Source organism: Gadus chalcogrammus, chromosome 7 (genome assembly GCF_026213295.1).
Source record: "Gadus chalcogrammus isolate NIFS_2021 chromosome 7, NIFS_Gcha_1.0, whole genome shotgun sequence".
Taxonomy (NCBI): Eukaryota; Metazoa; Chordata; class Actinopteri; order Gadiformes; family Gadidae; genus Gadus; species Gadus chalcogrammus.
Window position 1 is genome coordinate 2,174,457 of NC_079418.1, and position 22,820 is coordinate 2,197,276.

The 22,820-nt window shown below is 46.3% G+C and overlaps 1 protein-coding gene across 1 annotated transcript in view; it reads left to right on the top strand.

Annotated features, from left to right (window-relative positions):
• Positions 1–18,454, top strand: part of LOC130385891 (MAGUK p55 subfamily member 4-like) — a 23,209-nt gene extending 4,755 nt beyond the window's left edge. The window contains 16 exon segments of the mRNA XM_056594648.1: positions 2,253–2,337; positions 2,874–2,959; positions 3,722–3,793; positions 5,581–5,777; positions 6,006–6,064; positions 8,246–8,260; positions 8,538–8,579; positions 9,846–9,866; positions 10,172–10,186; positions 10,735–10,773; positions 11,744–11,911; positions 12,471–12,551; positions 14,552–14,645; positions 16,461–16,569; positions 16,758–16,892; positions 18,263–18,454. Coding sequence (XP_056450623.1) covers positions 2,253–2,337; positions 2,874–2,959; positions 3,722–3,793; positions 5,581–5,777; positions 6,006–6,064; positions 8,246–8,260; positions 8,538–8,579; positions 9,846–9,866; positions 10,172–10,186; positions 10,735–10,773; positions 11,744–11,911; positions 12,471–12,551; positions 14,552–14,645; positions 16,461–16,569; positions 16,758–16,892; positions 18,263–18,454 — 1,410 coding nt within the window.
• Positions 18,455–22,820: the final 4,366 nt, after the last annotated feature.

The following is a 22,820-nucleotide window of genomic DNA, read 5'->3' on the forward strand; positions in this document are numbered from 1 at the left end:
TTTTTTCCCCTCGAAATAGGTCTGAAAATGTCGGGTCGTCTTATATTCGGGGTCTAGTATTCAGAGCGCAGTTTCTCTTCTTCGCCTCTCCCTTTAAATGTCAATACACATTTGCGGCCGCAGGTGGCGCCAAAAATTGGTTCCGGGAAGAAATAGTCCAGCGTCCTTCACAACCAGTCCGTTACTGGTGTTTAAAGATGGAAAGACAGGCTGATCATTTAGAGACAAGTGGGTCAGGTCAATCAACAACAGCGGAGGAGCTATGATGCCAATTTTAAAATAATGGTCGTCAATAAGGCAGAGTCAAGTAACAACTGCCAAGCTGCCAAGAAGTTCGTGGTCACAGAGTGTAACGTAAGAAGATGGCGAGCACACAAACAACGTCTCAAAGATGCCAACAGTCAGCGCAAATCTGGTCTGCAAATCTTTTTTTCTAAATGTTTGTGTTGAAAACGGGGGGGTCGTCTTATAATTAGGGTTGTCTTATATACCGATACGGTATATAGTAGTATTCTCCTGTCACCTGTAGTATTACTCTACTAACGTTGCAGTTAAGTGTGTTTTTGGGTGTTTTTATGCGTTATCTTGCAGGTGCTCTGGCAAGATGTGTACAGAAATGTAATTTGACATTCATTCCAGTGGATGTGGAAGAAGGACTCACCAAGGTCCTGTGATGTTTTTATTAAACCTTGCTTTGAGTGACCGTGTGACCTGTCACTCCCCAGTGGGCGGGGCCCCACCCCCCAGCGGCGGGGAGGACCCCCAACGGACCCCTGGGGGGGCCCCGGAGCACCCAGGGGGGCCTCACCCGGCCCGGGTCCCCCGGAGACCTGGACCCTCTCTCCCCCTCCCCCCCCTCCCCCTCCTCCCCTCCTCCCCTCCTCCTCCCCCTCCTCCTCCCCCTCCCCCTGTCCCCCCGGCCCTCCAGGGGCCGGGGGGACAGGCGAGGGGCCCCTGGTCCTGCTGGCCAACACCGTGGAGCGGCTGCAGCGGCTCCTGGACCCCCATCGCCACGACGACGAGCGCCCCGGGGGTCGCCACGACGACCGCTCCCTCCGCTCTCCTGGGGGCGCGCTCCCTCCTCCTGCTCCTCCTCTCTCCGTCGTCCCCTCTGTCGGGACGGGCTTCCTGTCCGGGCCCTGGCCCGGGAGGAGGAGCCAAGCCCAAACTCAGCCCTTCCTCTCCGGACCCCCTCTCCCCAACGACCTGGGTGCCACGGTAACGGACCTCCAGGCCCCAGACTCCCTCTGGACCCCACCGGAAACCAAGAAGAAGAAGAAAAAGAAGAAGGAGAAGAGGAAGATGACGGCACCCTGAACAAGGGAGCCGGCTCCGCTCCTTCCCTCTGGCCCGCCCCTTCAAGCGCCACCTCCTTCCTTCCAGCTCCGCCCCCTTCCCTCCGGCTCCGCCCCCTTCCTTCCCTCTCTTCGTCCCTTCCCTCCAGCTCCGTCCCCTTCCTTCCTTCTCTCCTCCCCTTCCTTCCGGCTCCGGCCCCTTCCCTCCGGCTCCGCCCCTTTCCCTCCGGCTCCGCCCCTTACAGAATCTACCGTTGCAGAATCGGCTGAAAGCCTCCCTGATGAACCTCCAATCAGGCACAGTGGTTATCCCGTTATATCTCTATCACTTTACAACGTCCGTTAATTAACCATTAACATCAGTCATTATTTAATGAACCAGTGGTTCTACCGTTACATCTATCACTTTACAACGACCGTGAATTAACCGTTACAATTTGTCATTATTCAATGAACCAGTGGTTCTACGGTTATATCTCTGTATCACTATACAACGTCCGTAAATGAATCATTATCAGTCATTATTTAATGAAAGGGTTGAATTAAGGGTTTATCCCTAACCCTAGTCCCTCTGCTATATGCTAATGCTTTTCATTAAATAATGTTTAATAGGTGAATGTTTATTAACGGTTCATTAATGTCCCCTCATTGAGTCACCGATCCATGGACTGATCCCATCGTCTCCAGTCAGTCCACCATTTGACCTCCTTTCACTCCACAGTTTCCCCGTCCTGACTTCAGCCCTCGTGTGTTCCTAATGTCTTCATGAAAACTTTCAGTTTGTTGTTGTTGATGTTGTTCCTCATTCCAGACCACAGTGCGTCCTCCATGTGTCTGTCTTCATGTGTTCCTGAAGGTTCCCTCTGAGGAACCGTTGTGCGTGTTCCTCGTGTTCTCGTTTACGTTCTCTGGCGGCCCGTCTCTGAGTGGTTGACTCTGTGTGTGTCCGACCAATAGGGCGCCACCATCAAGAGGAACGAGATCACCGGGGGGAGATCTTTGTGGCGCGGGTGATCTACGTTAGACTGGGCCGAGAGAAGCGGTATGTGTCTCTCTCTCTCTCTCATCGTCACCATCATAACCGACAGCCAGCGAGCTCCTCTCGCTCTCTCTCTCTCTCTCTCGCTCTCTCTCGCTCTCGCTATGTCTGTCTCTCGCTCTCTGTCTCTGTATCTGTCTCTGTGTCTGTCTCTTTCTCTGTCTCTCGCGCGCTTTCGGTCTCTGTCTCTCCCTCTCTCTCGCCCTCTCTTTTGCTCTTGCTACAAATGTATCCTCTCAGTGAACAAATTGCTGCCTGTATTCCGACTAACTCATTCAGTCATTCACAACAAAGACACATTGTCATGCATACCTATCCAGAACCAACCACATAGAAACTCAAGCTGTTTTAGTGTGTTTATGTGTTATGTTTATTTGTGCATGTGATCCTATCTGCACCAACATTTATGTTCACATCGTGTGTGTGTGTGTGTGTGTGTGTGTGTGTGTGTGTGTGTGTGTGTGTGTGGTGGTGTGTGTGTTGTGTGTGTGTGGTGTGTGTGTGTGTGTGTGTGTGTGTGTGTGTGTGTGTGTGTTCAGGTCTTCTCCACGCTGGAGACCGGATCCTGGAGGTGAACGGGTTCGTTGTGGACGGCATGGAGCCGGAGCAGGTCATCCAGACTGTAGTGAGTCTCATCATCTAACCCTACCTAGGGCTGGGCGATAAACCGATTTTATCGATTAACTTGAGTGTGTAGCTCACCGAGTGTGTAGAAAACCGAGAAAATCGGTTTTCTCTTCAACATCCGCCAACGCTTTCCCTCTCAGCTCCCGTATTTCGGAATGGGCTCAGCCCTCCCCCCGCACAGAGCGGCGGCATTTACCGAAGTGATACACAAACATGGCAGCGAGTGTGGGACAAGTTGTATACAACAATTTATTCATGTATAATCTAGTTGTGAGGTAAACATAATTAAATTTGAAATATATCTGTGTGGTTTAATATTCGTTGATCTGTTGGTAATTCGTCGATCTGTTGGTAATGCCTCGGGGCTCCAGTAGGGTGGGGTCGCCGCTCCTCTTCCTCATTCATCAGACGAGTAGAGGAAAGAGTGTGTGTGTTTTTCTCATTCTTCTCCTGTTACTACTACCTTTTTTAAGGTAATTACCGTTTGCAAAACACTGTTTATTTATGAACACATGTTGAAAGTTTGAATGTTACTAATGACAAAGTTGGCACTTTATCATTAGTAAAATATTTGTGTTTCCTGTTTCTGTAAATGAATTTAAATCGGAAATCAGATTTTTTGTGAAAAAATCTGGGATATTTTTTTTAGGTCATATCGCCCAGCCCTAACCCTACCCCTATCGTCTAACCCTCGTTGACCAGTCCCTGAAGCAGTTTATCAGAAGCGTTTTGTTCTTCTTGTCTCCGGGCGGCGCAGCAGGCCCGGTCGCATGGGACCATCATGTTCAAGGTGGTCCCCATCACCGAGAGACCGGTCCACAGCCAGACCATGGTGGGACACGCACACACACGCTCACACTCACACTCACACACTCACACTAATGCAACAGCAACACTCACTCACTCACTCACTCACTCACTCACTCACTCACTCACTCACTCACTCACTCACTCACTCAGCCACTCAGCCACTCAGCCACTCAGCCACTCAGCCACTCAGCCACTCACTCACTCAGCCACTAACTCAGCCACTCACTCAGCCACTCAGCCTCTGGCTTGACTCACAGTTCTCCTTCAGGTGTCACATAAATTCTGTTTTAAAAAAGTTTAACTGTAATTTACGGATATTGTATCGCTCTATTAACTGTTTCACTCAACTGATTAGGTTGAGAATTGTGTCACAGTTAATACTTCCTTTATTAGACTATGCAGATGTTGTATATCAACACGCATCAGAATCAAATTTGAAAGCATTAACTGTTGTTTTCAATAGTATATGTAGATTTGTGCTGAGATGTCCGTTTACTACTCACCAGTGTGTAATGTATGACTCACTGAACTTATTATCACCAAAAGCCAGAAGACGGTATCGGTGGTACCAGGTTATCTTTAAATGCGTTAACTCTGACTATCCTTCTTACCTAAAGGAATATTTAATTCCATATAGACCCAGCTATCGATTGAGACACAATGAATATCCCTCCTTCACTGTGCCAAACATTTCCAAAGACAGTGGTCAACGTATCTTTAAATTTAAAGCCCCTTCAGATTGGAATAGCGGGCCTAGATCTTTAAGATCTATAACATCTTTGCATTCATTCTAAACATCACTACTTACCTACTTGCAGGCAAACTGTTGCTGTAAATGTTTTCCTCATGTGTGACTGGGCTTATTTATTTATTTGATTATTATTTAGGTGTACATGCAAGTATGGGTGTAGGTGTGTTTTCAATATGCATACATGTGTGTATATATATATATATATATATGGGTATGGGCTAAATGTTGTCATGCCTCTTTATACTGCAATTTGTTGTTTTTTTGTTTATTTCTTGTTTTTGAGCTAGTGTGAATGTCCATGTTTGTATTGTCTCTGTCCTATGTCTGGAGGAACCTCTCGAAAACGAGATGTTTCATCTCAAGGGGTTATCCTCCCAATAACTATAAACATTTCAAACAAACTCACTCGCTCACTCGCACATGCGCGCGCTAACCCTAAAGCTGACCTCTGACCTCTGACCCTGACCCTTCGCCCTCTGACCCTGACCCTCCTCCCTTTGACCCTGACATCTGACCCTGACCCTCCTCCCTCTTACCCTGACCTCTGACCCTGACCCTTCCCCCTCTGACCCTCACCCTCCTCCCTTTGACCCTGACCCTCCTCCCTCTGACCCTGACCTCTGACCCTGACCCTTCCCCCTCTGACCCTGACCCTCCTCCCTCTGACCCTGACCCTTCCCCCTCTGACCCTAACCCTGCCCCTGACCCTCCTCCCTCTGACCCTGACCCTCCTCCCTCTGACCCTGACCCTCCTCCCTCTGACCCTGACCCTCCTCCCTCTGACCCTGACCCTTCTCCCTCTGACCCTGACCCTTTGACCCTGACCCTCCTCCCTCTGACCCTGACCCTTCTCCCTCTGACCCTGACCCTTCTCCCTCTGACCCTGACCCTCTGACCCTGACCCTCCTCCCTCTGACCCTGACCCTCCTCCCTCTGACCCTGACCCTTCTCCCTCTGACCCTGACCCTTTGACCTTGACCCTTCCCCCTCTGACTCCGAACCTCCTCCCTCTGACCTTGACCCTGCGCCCTCTGACCCTGACCCCCTGACCCTGCCAGCTGTACATGCGGGCCATGGTGGACTACAGCCCCCAGCAGGATCCGTCCATCCCCTGTGCGGACGCAGGGATGGGCTTCCAGAGAGGAGACGTGCTGGAGGTGGTGGACCAGTCGGACGCCCTCTGGTGGCAGGCCAAAAAACTGCCCTCCACCGGGGGCTGCGCCGGGCTCGTGCCCTCCGCCAACCTGCTCAGACGGTGAGGGGGGGGGGGGGGGGGCGGGCAGGGAGGGAGGGATGGGGGAGAGGTGCTCCCCTCCACTGGGGGCTGTGCCGGGCTGGTGCTCTCCGCCAACCTTCTCAGACGGTGAGGGGGGGGGGGGGTGGGAGGGAGGGGGGGGGAGAACGTTATTGACCAATCAGGATGGAGAATTGAACTAGGCTGGGGTTTAAGTTAGTGAACAGGAAGTTGTTTGTGTCCCGACAGGAAGCAGAGAGAACACTGGTGGTCCCAGCCCTACCAGCTGCACTCCTGCACCCAGACCTGTGAGTATCATCTAACCCCTCATCTTATACTTAGTTATCACTTAACCCTTAGTTATCACCTAACCCTAACCTGTGAGTATCTATCCCTCTCCTCTATCTCTTTGCACCTCAGTACCACTAATTACCATTCAGTTTAATTTAAGAACGTTTTCACTCATCCACTGTGTAATTGCGGACACGCAATTTGTGAGGGAAGAGAGAGCATTAGGGTCGTCTGGAGCTACAGACAAGTACAATTGAGTATCGTCAGCATAGTGGCAGCATATACAAAGAAAACAATAAGGGTCCAAGAATGGGACCCTGAGGAACACCTGCCTGTGAGATAAGTGTGAAACCATGATAGGGCTGTGGCTGAAAGGCCGATCCAGTTATTTAGGCGGTCTAGGAGTATGTTGTGATCGACCGTATCAAATGCGGCGGAGTATGAGGATGGAAATGTTTTTATGATCCATATTCACTCTGAGGTCATTAACTACTTTAATGAGAGCTGTTTCAGTGCTGTGGCCTTTCCTAAAACCGGACTGGAATTTGTCACGAACATTGTTCTCATGTAAATACACATCTAATTGTTTTAAACAACTTTCTCCAAAATCTTGCCCTAAAAAGGCAGGTTTGATATAGGTCTGTAATTGTTCAGCACAGAAGGGTCAAGATTATTTTTCTTCAGTAAGGGCATGACTGAAGCTGTTTTGACTGGCGACTCCGGAAAATACCTGATTCCAGAGAGCAATGAACTGTATCTGGTACATCATCCAGCAAACTGTCTAAAACATCTTTAAAAAAGGCAGTAGGGATGGCATCTCAAAAGATGAATAACAACCAAATTGTTGACGTTTACATTTTAATATATTAGAAAAAATAGCTGCCAGTCTTCCTCCTCGATTTCCTTCAGGTATCGTGTGGATAAAAGAGTAGTTTGGTGGGGAAGCTCCAGCTAAAAGAGCGGCGCCATCTGGGCCAAGCCAGGTTTCTGTTACGAAAATGAAGTCCAGCTTTTCCTCCCGGATGAGATCGTTCATAGAGAAAGTCTTGTTTGTAAGTGCCCTAATACTAAAAAGAGCCAATTTAATTTTTTATTATGGCTGGATCTTTCTAAAGGGTCAAACAATTGAAGAGGGACATTATCTCTATAAGACTGTCTCCTTATAACACTCTTTGGCCTTGCTACTCTATTGGAGATTACATTCTTAATTGTGGCTATATTGCCATCAGATGTGCAGGGATGGAGTGTAGTGGAGAGTGTATGAGGATGATGATGATGAGGATGATGATGATGATGATGATGATGATGATGATGATGATGATGATGATGATGATGATGGAGATGGAGATGGAGATGATCTAAGCTGTTCAGCGGCATGTTAATTGTTCATGTGATATGGGACTGAGAAGTTGATGTTGCGTGAGAGGAGTCGCAATCCCCTAGTTATCGTCTAACCCATAATAAAACCCTTAGTTATCACCTGCACCCAGACCTGTAAGTATCATCTAACCCCTCATCTAATACTTAATTATGGTCCATAATATGACCCTTAGTTATCACCTGCAGCCAGACCTGTGAGTATCATCTAACCCCTCATATAACCCTTAGTTATCACCTGCAGCCAGACCTGTGAGTATCATCTAACCCCTCATATAACCCGTAGTCCTCATCCAACCCATCATATAACCCTGGGATATCATCAAACTCATCAGTTAGATCTTATCATCTAACTCTCAAGGGCTGATTAGGGTTTCACGTTCACGCAACGCAATGACCATGCAGTCGTTAACCCTCTGTGCATGCTATTACTTCTAGAAGTCTACTACTAGTTTTGATTATGGTATGGATTCTAGAAACTTGAAAGCTGAATACGGCTCAAACAATGTGCAGCAAAAAGAGAAGATAGGCTGCTAGCTGCTCGTCGTTCTGGCCATCCTGGTCATTACATTTGAAGTCTATGATGACCAAATACAAAACGTCTCCACTTTTTACCGATTGCTAGCGAGTAAAAATAAAGGTTACGGCTATTTTATTTTTTCATCCAACCCTTAATCATCATATAACCTTGGTTTAGATTCACCCTGTCATAATGCATCAACAACCTGACCCTGTTCAGATGAACTCTGGTCCTAACAAGAGGAAGTATAGAGTTATGTATTAAAGTGTTGAATGATGTGTCTCCTCCACGCTGCCTGCAGTGAGCACCGTGGAAGGTGAGGACTCTTACTGCTTCACATTTCCCCAGGAAACTAAACGCTCAAATATAGTGTGTGTGTGTGTGTGTGTGTGTGTGTGTGTGTGTGTGTGTGTGTGTGTGTGTGTGTGTGTGTGTGTGTGTGTGTGTGTGTGTGTGTGTGTGTGTGTGAGATCGCCTTACTGAACTATTTGTTATATTATTGTGTTTATTATGTTTTGTATAATGTACATATATATATATGTGTATTATTTATATTTCATATAATGTGATTCAAATCCTACCGCTTCCAACAGAGGAGGACATGATGTCAATCGATGACAAGTGTGTGGAAGCAGGTGAGACATGGACACACAAACGCACACACATGCACACGCACACACACACACGTATCATATTTAATGTTATTAAAGGTCCCATGGGATGAAAATTTCACTTTATGAGGTTTTCTATCATTAATATGAGTTCCCATAGCCTGCCTATGGTCCCCCAGTGGCTAGAAATTGCGTTAGGTGTAAAACAAGCACTAGGTATCCTGGCTCTGTCTTTGAAAAATCAAAGCTCAGATGCTCAGATTTCGATTTTTCCCTGTATGTCGTCATAAGGGGAAATGTTACCTCCCCTCTCTCTGCTTTACCCAATGAGCTACGACCCTGCGAGTTCCACATGTGTGTGTGTGTGTGTGTGAATACACACACTGTAACGCAAGTGCTGTACACTTCTTTGTTATTTGGATAACCGTTCTGCTGTTGGTGTTATGGCGCATAACACGTCGGGTTCTCTGACGTCTCTGGTATTTCCACCACGAGACTCGTAGTGGGGGGTTATCTCAGCCATGGTTGAGAAGGAATTGGGGGAAAGGACCTTTGGCTTTGACTCCCTGAAGTACATGAACCACGACATGGAGGAGAAAGGGATTATTGCCCGCCATTGTCTCCCTCCCGCTGCCGAGGCGGTGGTCCCTCGGCAGCGGGCAGCGAGGCTCCGGCGGGAGACAATCGCGGTCAACAATCAAGGGCAACAATCCCTTCCTCCTCCATGTAAGAACCAGCGACGTCGGAGAACCCGACGATGTGTCGTTTGAAATTCATAATATCCACACAGCTTTTGGCAATGATAATATATATTATATGATATAGATATCTATGTATAATATGAAATTATTTAGATATAGAGCTCCAGGACTCCCCTGTGTTATATATTCTATATTCTAGTATTTTAGAATATTTACAGAACACAGCCAAAGGCTGTGTGCGCCTCGCCATTGTGATACATCCACTGTAAACAGAGCGCATGGTACCGTGGCTGCAAGCTGCTCAGGGCCACACCCCTACCCTCCTCCTTGACCCGCCTCGCTCCTCCTCATTTGCATTAAAGCTACAGACCCCGAATATGCGCATTTTGGGAAAGCTCAATGTCCGACCGGCTCGTAGTGGCTGTAGCTCTGCACCACGGCTGAATTTCGGGAACGTCTTCAAATACTGTGCTAGGGGCCCACTAATACCCATATTAAAGCATCCATAAAGTAGCATGCCATGGGATCTTTATTAAAGTTGAACACTTTCTAAAGATCTTTCTCCTGTTTGTGTTTCAATGTTTAACAGATGAAGAAGCTTTTGATTCTGGTAGGTAAGTCTTATTATTCAACTATTATTTAAGTATTTTTTAATTATTATTCAACAAAAAAAACACGTTCTGAAAAAAACGTAAAAACACTTTAGCCGGTAAGGGTTTTCAATTGGACAATATTAACTGAAGAGATAATCCTAAACCTTTTGCATTTGTGTTAAATACACTCTCAACTGTTTTGGATTCGTGTCTTAGAGTCTGTGCCAAGAATGTATTTTATTTTGAAAAGCTTGTCTCTACAAAGCATCCTTTCTGCATTCCCTCTCCCCCCTTCCTTTCTGCCATCTGATTGGTCCATCAGTGGAGCTACGAGAGGGTGAGAGCAACACTAACAACACCTGTCTTCACCTGTCAATCATAGTTATCAAACATAAATATCAAGCATGAATATTAATCATGATTATCAAACACAAATACAGGTAAAGAGAATTCATAAAAGGAAACTATTCAACTATTCAAAGTCAGAAAAACTCCATGTCCGTCTCTCTCTCTCTGCACACAAAAGTAGTTGTTGAGCCAGATTCTGATCTTTTGTCTCTGTCTTAACATGTCCTCTCTGTCCTGGTGTCTGTCTTAACATGTCCTCTCTGTCCTGGTGTCTGTCTTAACATGTCCTCTCTGTCCTGGTGTCTGTCTTAACATGTCCTCTCTGTCCTGGTGTCTGTCTTAACATGTCCTCTCTGTCCTGGTGTCTGTATTAACATGTCCTCTCTGTCCTGGTGTCTGTCTTAACATGTCCTCTCTGTCCTGGTGTCTCTGTCTTAACATGTCCTCTCTGTCCTGGTGTCTGTCCTAACATGTTCTCTCTGTCCTGGTGTCTGTCCTAACATGTTCTCTCTGTCCTGTCTGTCCCGACCTCATCAGAGGAGGGTGAATTCAGCAGCAGCGGCGGCCTCTACATCGGTATGCCTCTCAGCCTGAACATCAACATGTTGCAGCATCATCAAGTGTCTTCATTAGCTTACGCCTAGACTGATGTCCAGACTAGGGCCCGACCGATTAATCGGCCTGCCGATTTAATCGGCCGATTATAGCCTTTTTGAAAATAATCGGCATCGGCCAATAAGACGCCGATTACAACCGATTTTATTTATTTATTTATTTTTAAATGTTATTGCGCTTAGTATCCTGCAGATTGCGCTCCTACTCGCCTTGCTAACTAACAACTTTAGCTGGAGGAGATTGAATTTTACCGTACAACATGAAAGCACGCTCGCTCAGGCAGCTGCGCGCTCACCTCACCAATGTTCACAAGACGCGTTGTTTGAGCATGTTGTGCCTGTTTTTCTTTAGGTCCCAGGCCATGTTAATTTGTTATACTGTAGACTCTAACGGTGAGACCATACTGCTCAGCACGCACGTGTTAGTCACTGCTCACGAGCGCAGCACATTGGGAGTTAGTTATTTATTTTACATTTTACATTACACTAATTTTTGACTGTAAATGTATTCTAAAACACTCAAAGGTTCTGCATTCAATTCACATATTCGTCAAGTGTTTAAAGTATATTTAAGGTATGAAAAACTAAGTTTTATATGCTTTTTTTTTTTTTTTTTTTTTTTTTTAATCGGCCGATTAAATCGTAATCGTAATTTTTCTCTGAAAATAATCGGCATCGGCATTGGCACTCAAAAATCAATATCGGTCGGGCCCTAGTCCAGACAGAGCCACAAGACTTCAGCCATGAGGAAGCACAGCAGGAGCAACCAGAATCATGCACTTTGACGTTTTCGATCAGCACTAAGCTAGCATCAGGCCAAATACAAGCTAATTCAAGCTACTGCAAGCCAATATGTTTCTTTAGTGTTTATCATGTCTGAGTAAAGAGGAGTTGTTTGCCCATGGGCCGCTCACCCCTCATCCTCCTTGCAGCGGGGTTCAGACGCAGCCTCCGTCAGTGCCGGCGTCGGTCCCACAGCACCACCCAGCCCTCCTGCTCCACCCGCTGCCACGCCAGCACCGCCCTGAGCAGCCCCTACGAGGAGGTGGTGCGCTACCAGAGGGGCGCTGGGGAGACGCACCGCCTGGTGGCTCTGATCGGTACTGCACCCTTATAGAGGACGTACACACACACACACACACACACACACACACACACACACACACACACACACACACACACACACACACACACACACCGCCCCCTGGTGCATTTACATTCAGGGCATTTGGCAGATGCTTTTATCCAAAGCGACTTACATTTGTCATAAGAAGTGAAACAATATATCGCTGTCAGTACAGTAAAGTTGTTCATAGAACCAAGTGCAAGTACTAACAATCGCTAGGCTTACCCATTCCCCGTGTACAGCAATATTTATTTTGAGTGAGGTGAGTTTTGAGTCTTTTTTGCGTTAGCTGGTGAGCGACTCTGCGGTCCTGACAGCGGCAGGGAGCTCGCTTCACCACTGAGGTCCCAGACCAGAGGAGAGTTGTGGCTTTGGTGCGAGCGCTAACAGAGTGCACAAGAGCGCTCGGACAGAAAGAGGCGCCCCCGTTCCGTGTTCTAATGTGTTCTAGCGTGTTCTAATGCACACTACCAGGGTTGTATGTTAAAACCAACAGAGCTGGTAACCACCGCGACGACCCCTCTCCTCCGCAGGTGCGTCGGGGGCGGGAGTCAACGAGCTGAGGAGACGCCTGATCGCCTCAGACCCCGACCACTTCCAGGGAGCCACGCCCCGTAAGTCCTCTGACCTCTGACCCCTAACAGGGAGCCACACCCCCTCTGACCTCTGACCCCTACCAGGGAGCGACGCCCCCTCTGACCTCTGACCCCTACCAGGGAGCCACGCCCCGTAAGACCTCTGAACTCTGACCCCTACCAGGGAGCCACGCCCCATAAGACCTCTGACCTCTGACCCCTAGCAGGGAGCCACACCCCGTAAGACCTCTGACCCCTACCAGGGAGCCACGCCCCGTAAGACCTCTGACCTCCCCCCCCCCCATCCCCCCCGAGGTGCTATGGGTCATACTTTGTATGAGCAGGGAATGGAACACGGCTCTACTGAGTGTTAACCAAAACTCAGTAGAGCCGTGTTGTACTGAGTGTTGGTTGACACTCAGTAGAACACGGTTCTACTGAGTGTTGGTCAACACTCAGTAGAGCCGTGTTGTACTGAGTGTTGTCTACTGACCACCGCTGCACCAGGGCTCTGACCAGGCTTTACTCTGAGGATACACTTACCTTTTATTCTGCTTCATTTAAGAATGCTTGATTCTGATTGGCTGGGAGGAGGGCATTAAGCCGGCAGGTTGCCCGCTGACTGGTCGGTTCTACTTGCTGCTGACTGAGCACAGCATCAGCAAATAGCAGATCAATACGCCGCTTGTATTTTTTGGAATACTCTATTCTGATTGGCTGCAGGGTGTCCATTAATCCCTGATATATGGACCCCTGCTATGTTTGATAAAGTAGTTCCAGTCAAATTGTCTGTTCAGCCTTCAAAACGAGAGCTGGTAAATTGTGAAAAATGCATTAAACTGTAATCAGAAAACGCGGTTATATGCTATAGACCCATTAGTATCTGTGGTATAAAGAATTTTAAATTTGTACACTTTATGTTGAAAGTATAGACCATCGCGATTCCCATTGAAACGAATGCGCAGTGATTATTCTTCAAAACGAGAGCTGGTCAATTGTGAAAAAATAATTAAATTGTAATCAGACACAGCGGTTATATGCAATACACGTTAGCTCTCTGGCTCATAGCTGAGTGGACTATTTACCTCCCGTTGCCAAATCGTAGCTAAGGTTCGTCCTATTTACTGGAGGAGTGAACAATGTTTCCGTTGCATAAGAACCTTACGGGAGGGTAATGATTTTTCCAGGTATTAGTCAAACCCTCAGGCGTTACCAGGGAAACTAAATTATTGCTTGTGAAAAACGTAATAATTGGATTGTAAAGCGCATGAAAATATAAATGAATGGTCTTAATTTATTTTCTTTGGCAAGTGACCATGGTATAAGCGGGATAATGCCCTTCAAGGTGTCCAAAACATCTTTGATCGATCATAATTAAAGGGGTTTACTTTTTGAGGGAGATGAACTCAAGCAGGGTATACATTTAATAAGCAGGCAATAGGAATAAGAAAAAGCATAATTATTTAAGTATTTGAATTGTTTTATTATGTTGGCAAGCAAGAAGTAGAATGAATGGGATAATCACCTCGAGGCAGGGCAATAAACAGTTTGATATGCCCGGCTCGTGGAAGGTTACCGGTAAGCCGTCCACGAGCCAACTGTTTATTGACCTGCCTCTCGGTGATTATCCCTTACATAATTCACATGAGACACAGACAGAAGATGCCTCCATTACAGTGAGTCAGGGGGACTTGAACTCCCGTCCCCACAGTGATTGCAATCTCATAGAACTGCAACTGCTTCATTAAACTGTGTCAAAAAACGCATTCAAAACTGAGTAAAAAAACACTTCCTGATTTTTGACGACAATAAAACAAAGAGGAACGATAAGGACAGTGCAACGACGTTGTTAACCCTTATGACTTATTTGATAAAAAAACAACACTGTTAATCCTCAGGTTTTATTTGATGAGGACTGATAAAAAACGACAATGTTACCCCTTGTGTGTTATTTTACTGTGTGTGTGTGTGTGTGTGTGTGTGTGTGTGTGTGTGTGTGTGTGTGTGTGTGTGCGCGCGTTTGTGCGTTTTCTCCTCAGATACCACGAGAGCTCCCAGAAGCCACGAGGAGAACGGCCGGGAATACAACTTTATCAGTCGGGAAGTCTTCGACAACATGGTGTACAACAACAGGTAGGGACTGTGTGTGTGTGTGTGTGTGTGTGTGTGTGTGTGTGTGTGTGTGTGTGGTGTGTGTGTGTGTGTGTGTGTGTGTGTGTGTGTGTGTGTGTGTGTGTGTGTGTGTGTGTGTGTGTGTGTGTGTCAGGGATGGAAATTAACACCCGCCACACGCCATTTGCGGGTGGATTTGTATGGTGGCGGGTGAATTGTGTCACTTCACCCGCCACTGTGGCGGGTAATACTTTCCAGTCAGGTCCGATCAAATTTGCATATCTAATACATTCGTTATACGGCGCTGCACAGTTCCACAACCATTACTGTCAACATCCGGGCCCCTTCTTCCTCTACGCCTCTTTGCTGAACTGCGACTGTCAATATCCGGGATAATATCGGTAACAGGGCTCTCAAGTCTCATGCGTTCGGCGTGAGACACACGCAATTCAACCCATGCACATGCTCACACGCCACACGTAGGGTAACCACTGCCAGACGTCCTCTTTTGCCCGGACATGCCCTCTTTTTGACACACTTTTAAAAAATGTGTGTCGGAATTTCAAAATCGTCCGGGATTTTATTAAAGGCCTCATATATGTTCACATTGAATTTGAGTTGCGTTTCTCTGGGTCGTTCACAAACTAGTTAGGCTACGCCCTCCCCTACTCAGTTCTGTTCGCTTCGCATTGGTGGAAGTGAGTAGGGGGAGTGCTTAAGTAGAGCCTTCAGATTGGACGGTTTGACCTACTCAGTTACCGTCGTGTTTTGTATTTATTATTTTACCATTATTGTTTTATAGGGACAAACATTAACAAATTTCCCCTACAGGGGATTGATAAAGTTCTATCTATTGAACAGAAAGAAACACTTGGTCATACTTTACACACTTTACCACAGCATTGGCCTACTGAATGCCACAGATATATTTTCAGCATTGGACTGAATGCCACACATATTTTCTTCTGAATATTAGTGTTAAGGGCATATAATGCTTACTATCATACGTCAGTTACCATGTCTGTGTGGGACACATTTGTATGCAGTCACATGTAAATACAAAAAAACAAATGTTCCTATTGACTTATGATGGTGTAGCCATGCATGTTGTTTTATTATTAATATGTCAATTCGTTTTTTAATGAAAATACTTTGTTTAGATGAATTATCCCCAAACTTGTCATCGTAACACCAACTGATGTGTATGAAAAACACTTTTCTTATCTATTGTTACTATTATATTGTTTAAAATGTACGCATATATTAAAAAATATATAGCGTATAAAAAGTGGCTGGTAAAAAAGATGAGTGGCTGGTAGATTTTTAAATCTACCTGCCACAGAGGCTGGTGGGCAAAAAAGTTAATTTCCATCTCTGGTGTGTGTGTGTGTGTGTGTGTGTACTCTCTGGTTGGGGTCAGGTTCCTGATGTTCATGTTTCTATAATGAACACATGAACCCAATGGACCCTCGGTTCTTGTGTCGGATGATCTTCATGTTCTCCAGGTTTCTGGAGTATGGAGTGTTAAGGTTAATGTTCTCCAGGCTCCTGGAGTATGGAGTGTTCAAGGGCACTCTGTAGACCAGCCCTATGGTCTGGTTCTCTACACCCTGATGAGGTTAATGTTCTCCAGGTTCCTGAGGTTAAGGTTAATACTCTCTAAGTTCCTGGAGTACAGAGTGTTAAGGTTAATGTTCTCTACACCCTGATGAGGTTAATGTTCTCCAGGTTCCTGGAGTACAGAGTGTTAAGGTTAATGTTCTCCAGGCTCCTGAGGTAAAGGTTAAAGTTCTCCAGGTTCCTGGAGTACAGAGAGTTAAGGTTAATGTTCTCCAGGTTCCTAGAGTACGGGGAGTTCCAGGGCAGTCTGTACGGGACGTCCATCCAGGCGGTGAAGGACGTTCTGACCGCCGGCAAGATCTGTGTCATCGACATCGAGCCCAACGTACGTAGAGCCTCCTCCTGCTGCTCCTCCACCTGCTCACCCTAACCCTAACCCAACGTAGGAGCCCCTCCTCCCCTGAACTCTGACCCTAACTCTGACCCCTGACCCTAACCTTAACCCTGGTTGACCTCTGACCCTGACTCTGAGCCTAACCCTGACCTCTAACCTCTGACCCTTGACCTCTGCAGGCCATTCAGGCGGTGCGGACCCACGAGCTGAAGGCCTACATCGTCTTCATCAAGCCCCCGTCTGCGGAGCGGCTCAGGGAGACGCGGCAGGAAGCAGTCATCACCAACGACTACCACGCCAACCGGCCCTTCAAAGTAAGAGCGTTAAGAATGACAACCGTCTACCACGCCAACCGGCCCTTCAAAGTAAGAGCGTTAAGAATGACCACCAACTACCACGCCAACCGGCCCTTCAAAGTAAGAGCGTTAAGAATGACCACCGACTACCACGCCAACCGGCCCTTCAATGTAAGAGCGTTTAGCATCTCCAACGACTACCACACCAACCGGCCCTTCAAAGTAAGGGCGTTTAGCATCACCACCGACTAACACACCAGCCGGCCTTTCAAAGTAAGAGCGTTTAGCATCAACACCGACTACCACGCCAACCGGCCCTTCAAAGTAAGAGCGTTAAGAATGACAACCGACTACCACGCCAACCGGCCCTTCGAAGTAAGAGCGTTAAGAATGAACACCGACTGCCACGCCAACCGGCCCTTCAAAGTAAGAGCGTTAAGAATGACCACCGACTACCACGCCAACCGGCCCTTCAAAGTAAGAGCGTTAAGAATGACCACCGACTACCACGCCAACCGGCCCTTCAAAGTAAGAGCGTTAAGAATGACCACCGACTACCACGCCAACCGGCCCTTCAAAGTAAGAGCGTTTAGCATCGCCACCGACTACCACGCCAACCGGCCCTTCAAAGTAAGGGTGTTTAGCATCACCACCGACTACCACGCCAACCGGCCCTTCAAAGTAAGGGCGTTTAGCATTACCACCGACTACCACGCCAACCGGCCCTTCAAAGTAAGGGCGTTTATCATCACCACCGACTACCACGCCAACCGGCCCTTCAAAGTAAGTGCGTTTATCATCACCACCGACTAGCACGTCAACCGACCCTTCAAAGTAAGAGTTTGTTTAGAAGTTCAGCATTTTTTCAGTGAATCTTAAACAGAGGCGGTTTGTTTAAGATTCACAGTTCACTCATGTTTGAAAGTATTTCCACTGCTGAGCACAAACCTCCATAATGAGTAGAGGGTCCCCCTATAGAGTAGAGGGTCCCCCTAACCCCTATAGAGGGTCCCATTATAGAGTAGGGGTCCCCTAACCCCTATAGAGTAGAGGGACCCCCTATAGAGTAGAGGGTCCCCCTATAGAGTAGAGGGTCCCCCTATAGAGTAGAGGGTCCCCCTAACCCCTATAGAGTAGGGATCCCCCTATAGAGTAGAGGGTCCCCATAACCCCTATAGAGTAGAGGGTCCCCCTAACCCCTATAGAGTAGGGATCCCCCTATAGAGTAGAGGGTCCCCATAACCCCTATAGAGGGTCCCCCTATAGAGTAGAGGGTCCCCCTAACCCCTATAGAGGGTCCCCCTATAGAGTAGGGGTCCCCCTATAGAGCAGAGGGTCTCCCTATAGAGTAGGGGATCCCCTAACCCCTATGGGTCTGTCTGTCCCAGGACCAGGACCTGGTGGACCTGGAGGAGGCGTCCCGGAGGCTGGAGTCCCACTACTGCCAGTTCTTCGACCGTGTGATGCTGAACGAGGAGCTGGGGCCCTCCACCGCCCAGCTACTGGGGGCCGCACAGCAGGCCCAGGACCTCCCCCAGTGGGTCCCGGCCGCCTGGATCAGACCCCCCCAGGAGAGCTGAGGGGGGGGGGGGGGGGGGAGAGGATAGGAGAGGAGGAGGAGGGAGAGTGGTGGTGGGGGTGGTGGTGGTGGTTCTGGTGGTGGGGGTGGAGGTGGTGCTGGTGTAGTGGGGGTGGTGCTGGTGGTGTAGTGGGGTACCCGAATGGATACCAGCGATATCAACAAGATAAAACCTTTAAGTGCTGTGAATTTCATTCAGTGTCAGGTCTCAGTCGACGGTCACATGATGAGATAACGGGCCGTGTTAATACCTGAGCAGCTAAGGTCCACCACCTGTTGCCTATGGTTCATATCTAGTACCGCAAGAGAGCCTGTTCAGTCAGAAATTACAATGGTTATTAACAGTGATTATAATACAATATAATACCATTATTAGGAGAATTATTACAGTATCCAGCCATAGACTTAATTCATACAGCTGTATGGTTTTAAATAAAGGTTTGGTTTTATCTAGTGCGTGAATTAGGATGAGGTAGACGACATCCGGGTAATTTCACAATAAAAGGCTCCTCTCTGTTGTTTGCATACTAGAGAACATAATGAATGTTTGGTCTGATTTGTGATTGTGACCCAAAGATGTTTAATTGCTTGCCCAATGCTTTTGAAGCAGCTAGATATTCTAAATATTGTTAAATGGTCATTTCAACAAGGGCTTTTACTATAATTCTTGTTTTTGTAAGTTGTACCTGTTTTGTAGACATTTATATTGCATTGTTTGACGTAGTTTAGAGCACATCTGAATAAAATACTGCTTCATATTTAGACAAAGCCACGTATTTAAAGGCTCTTTATTGCTGCTGTTGACATGCTCATGGATGAGGGGGGCTTTTATTTTGAAGGAGTTGGAGGCTTGTCGGGTCAGGGGGCTTTTACTCTGAAGGAAGTGTGTTTTATATGTAAACCAAAAGTAACGTAACCGCTGCTTAAAGTTTAATTGCAGCGAAAATTTACCTCAGGGTCTTTTTCTGCATGAAAACAGATTAAATAAGCCGTCCAGACACTTTTTTCCGTTGATCAACAAGTACAAAGCCCGGAGCAACGCTAACAGCCCAAAAGGCTAACAGTGCATTGGCTAGGGGCATCGCGCGAATGCTTCCAAAATCTGATTTTTTTTTCCCCATTAACATTGCCCAAAATAGCACCACACCTCTGCGGTAGCATGACCAGGGGCCCTACACATAAAACAAAGCATCAACAACTTGGGTAGCATACCGGGAGTTTATTAAAAAATACTTTCTGAAGTCTTTGCCTTACCGTTAGGTCCATGTTTACATGAAGTCGATTACCGAATGCACCAGTTCAGTCCAAAGAGGAAAGTTTATGAATTTATCATTTATATTTATAAACAATATCTGGCGAGTGTTGACTGAGAAATGAAAGGTGTTGCACATGTCAAACTGACCAAATATTTTTACACACACACACACACACACACACACACACACACACACGCACACGCACACGCACACACACACATAGGGGAGTTTCCCCACAGAGCTATCCCGCCAAATACAGACATGTTGCCCTAGCTGAGAACATTGTATAATACACAATAATTATTCGAATATGGAAAAAAACAAGGCTACACACTCACAGACACAGACCACATATAACAAGACTCAGGATGTAGTGTCCTGTAGCTCTACATATCTGGAGACACAGCATTGCAAAGGAGGAAATAAAGATCTGAAGATAAATACGTTTATTCATTACTATAACTATATAAGCCTTATTATAAAGGGTAATGATAGTTTCATGATATTCTCTTGCAAAAAATAATAGTTGTTGAGTAGATCTGGGCCCCGTTTCCCGAAAGCATCGTTATCCTACGTGATTCGTGAAGTGTGTCGTACGAGAGCAAGGTACGTTTTATCAGTCTGTTTTCTGGGAATAATTGACACAAGCAGAAACAAGAAAATAAGCCGTTTTTTCGTTTTTTCATTTTGGCATAAAAACGAAAATCAAAAGTTCAGCTCGTTTATTCGTTTTTTGGTTCTTACTTTACAAAACAAATTTACCACTCAATATTTTGTTTCGGTCGGTGGGCGGGTTCCTCCGATTGGCTAGTGTGCTTCGTTGCCTTGTGCTCTTCAAAATAAAAGTTCTTCCGCCCAAGGCAAAAATAGACACTAGCAGACACAGAGGACCCAATCACCCACAGTCAAGACTGACACGGCTTCAAATAACAATAATAGTATTCAATGCATCCTGGAATGAGTGAAGCTTGCCTGTTGACATGTTAAAATGACTGTCACAACTGCCATGAGCAAAGAGCAAAACCATTTGTACATAGTGTAGGCTACAGTAGCCTATTGAATATTGAATGAAGTAGATTACTGTACACTCTTTGTCACTGTACAGACTAGAGAATATGATTTGCTTGTACAGCACCTTAAAAAACTCACTGTAGCCTATATTCATAGGCACACCCAGCCTCGCTTTCAATATAGCACACACTCGCATTCTGTAATCACCGTCAGTTAATAATAATCTGAAAACAATATAAAATATCTTTCAACAAGAAAAAAATATTTGTTTACTGCAAATGGATATAGATCAACAGATGCGCAATGTTCAGCTGTCAGAAATGTTTTGTTGTGATCACTTGTATTCCTAATAGCTCTCAGGCTGTGAGGAAATCAGCAGCCCGTGATCGCAGCTCCTCTGATGTGAACGCGCACAGAGCGCAAAGATCAGAGCCAGACAATGACCACCGTCGTCATACCAGTTAACTCTTACCGGGGCTTTAGGTTTTGTTGAGCCGGTTAATAAACACAGAGCCTGGATATGTTGAGCCTCCGTCGTAGTAAAGCCCTCAGGTCTACTCTTCATTTAATAACTTCATGTCAACTGCACTGAAGTCATCATAACTTCAAAAGTTCTCATTTTCAAATGATTATGAATACTATTATTGTTATTTGAAGCCGTGTCAGTCTTGACTGTGGGTGATTGGGTCCTCTGTGTCTGCTAGTGTCTATTTTTGCCGACATTATCAAACGGAAGAACTTTTATTTTGAAGAGCACAGGGCAACAAAGCACACTAGCCAATCAGAGGACCAGCCCACCGACGGAAACAAGATATTGAGCGGTAAATTCGTTTTGTTAAGTAAGAACCAAAAACCAAATAAACAAGCTGAACTTTTGATTTTCGGCAGAACCAAAAAACGAATGAACGAGATAATCTTGATTTTCGTTTTTTTGACAAAACGAAAAAACGGCTTGTTTTTTCTGGTATCCGCTAGCGTCAATTATTCCCAGAAAACAGATTGATAAAACGTACCTTGCTCGTGCGAGCATCGTACAGTTTTCACACCGTTTCCCGAATGCATCGTTGGTAGCGAACTAACGAGGACTCCAGGGGTACTCGTAGAATGCTAAGAGCATCGTTAGCACTCTACGAGTGACGCCGCTGGTGACGCCTCAGTGGGGTAGACTAGACGAATCATACTGAGACCAGCGGGTGTCGGAGAATTTCTGCAGGCGTTTTTTGTTGCGATTGTTTGCCATAAAGCACTGTAGGGGCTTCGGGGATGGATAGAGGTGTTGCTTGGATACAGCGCAGCGATATCATCATGAGCAGTTCTAACTGGAGAGAAAGTGAAATCCGCGAGCTGCTGATCATGTGAGAGAAGGTGATGCAGTCGCATTAGACAAAGATATTGAAAGATGGTGCGATCTACGAGAGAGACGCAGAGGAACATTCTTTACGAGGCTTTTGTCGGGATAAAAAACAAATGGTCAGCAAGATAAAGAATATGTTGGCATTTTTGCCCTTGTAAATAGTTAATCGCATTTGTAGCCTATACTCAGACGACGTGAACTTATTCTTGCATGTGGGTGTCTTCATTCATAAAAATATAAAAAAATTCAGGAGTAAGCAAATTATTCTGAAGAGGTCTAGACTCTGTGCGCAGCCCCGCCTCCTCCAGTGAACCAAGAAAGCCTGCGCCGTGACGAACGGGGGATTTGACCCCCTCGGTTTTACACAGGAAACTTGGGATAAGACGGTGTTGGACTTAATTATGTAGGCCTGTATAAAAATATATTCATCATTGTACCTGTGTGTAATTCCTTACTTAGAATCCCCAAACTGTCTTTTAATTGTGTGTAAATTGTGCGTTTTCTTTGAGTGGAACATTCATGTATCGTCTGTTCTATGCTGCCCTGTTGGCCAGGTCTCTCTTGAAAAATAGATTTTAATCTCTTACCTGGTTAAATAAAGGTTAGATAAAAAAATCACATAGCAGCATTAATAGGTACACTATCGTTTATATTCCATTATATTAGAGTGTGTGTGTGTGTGTGTGTGTGTGTGTGTGTGTGTGTGTGTGTGTGTGTGTGTGTGTGTGTGTGTGTGTGTGTGTGTG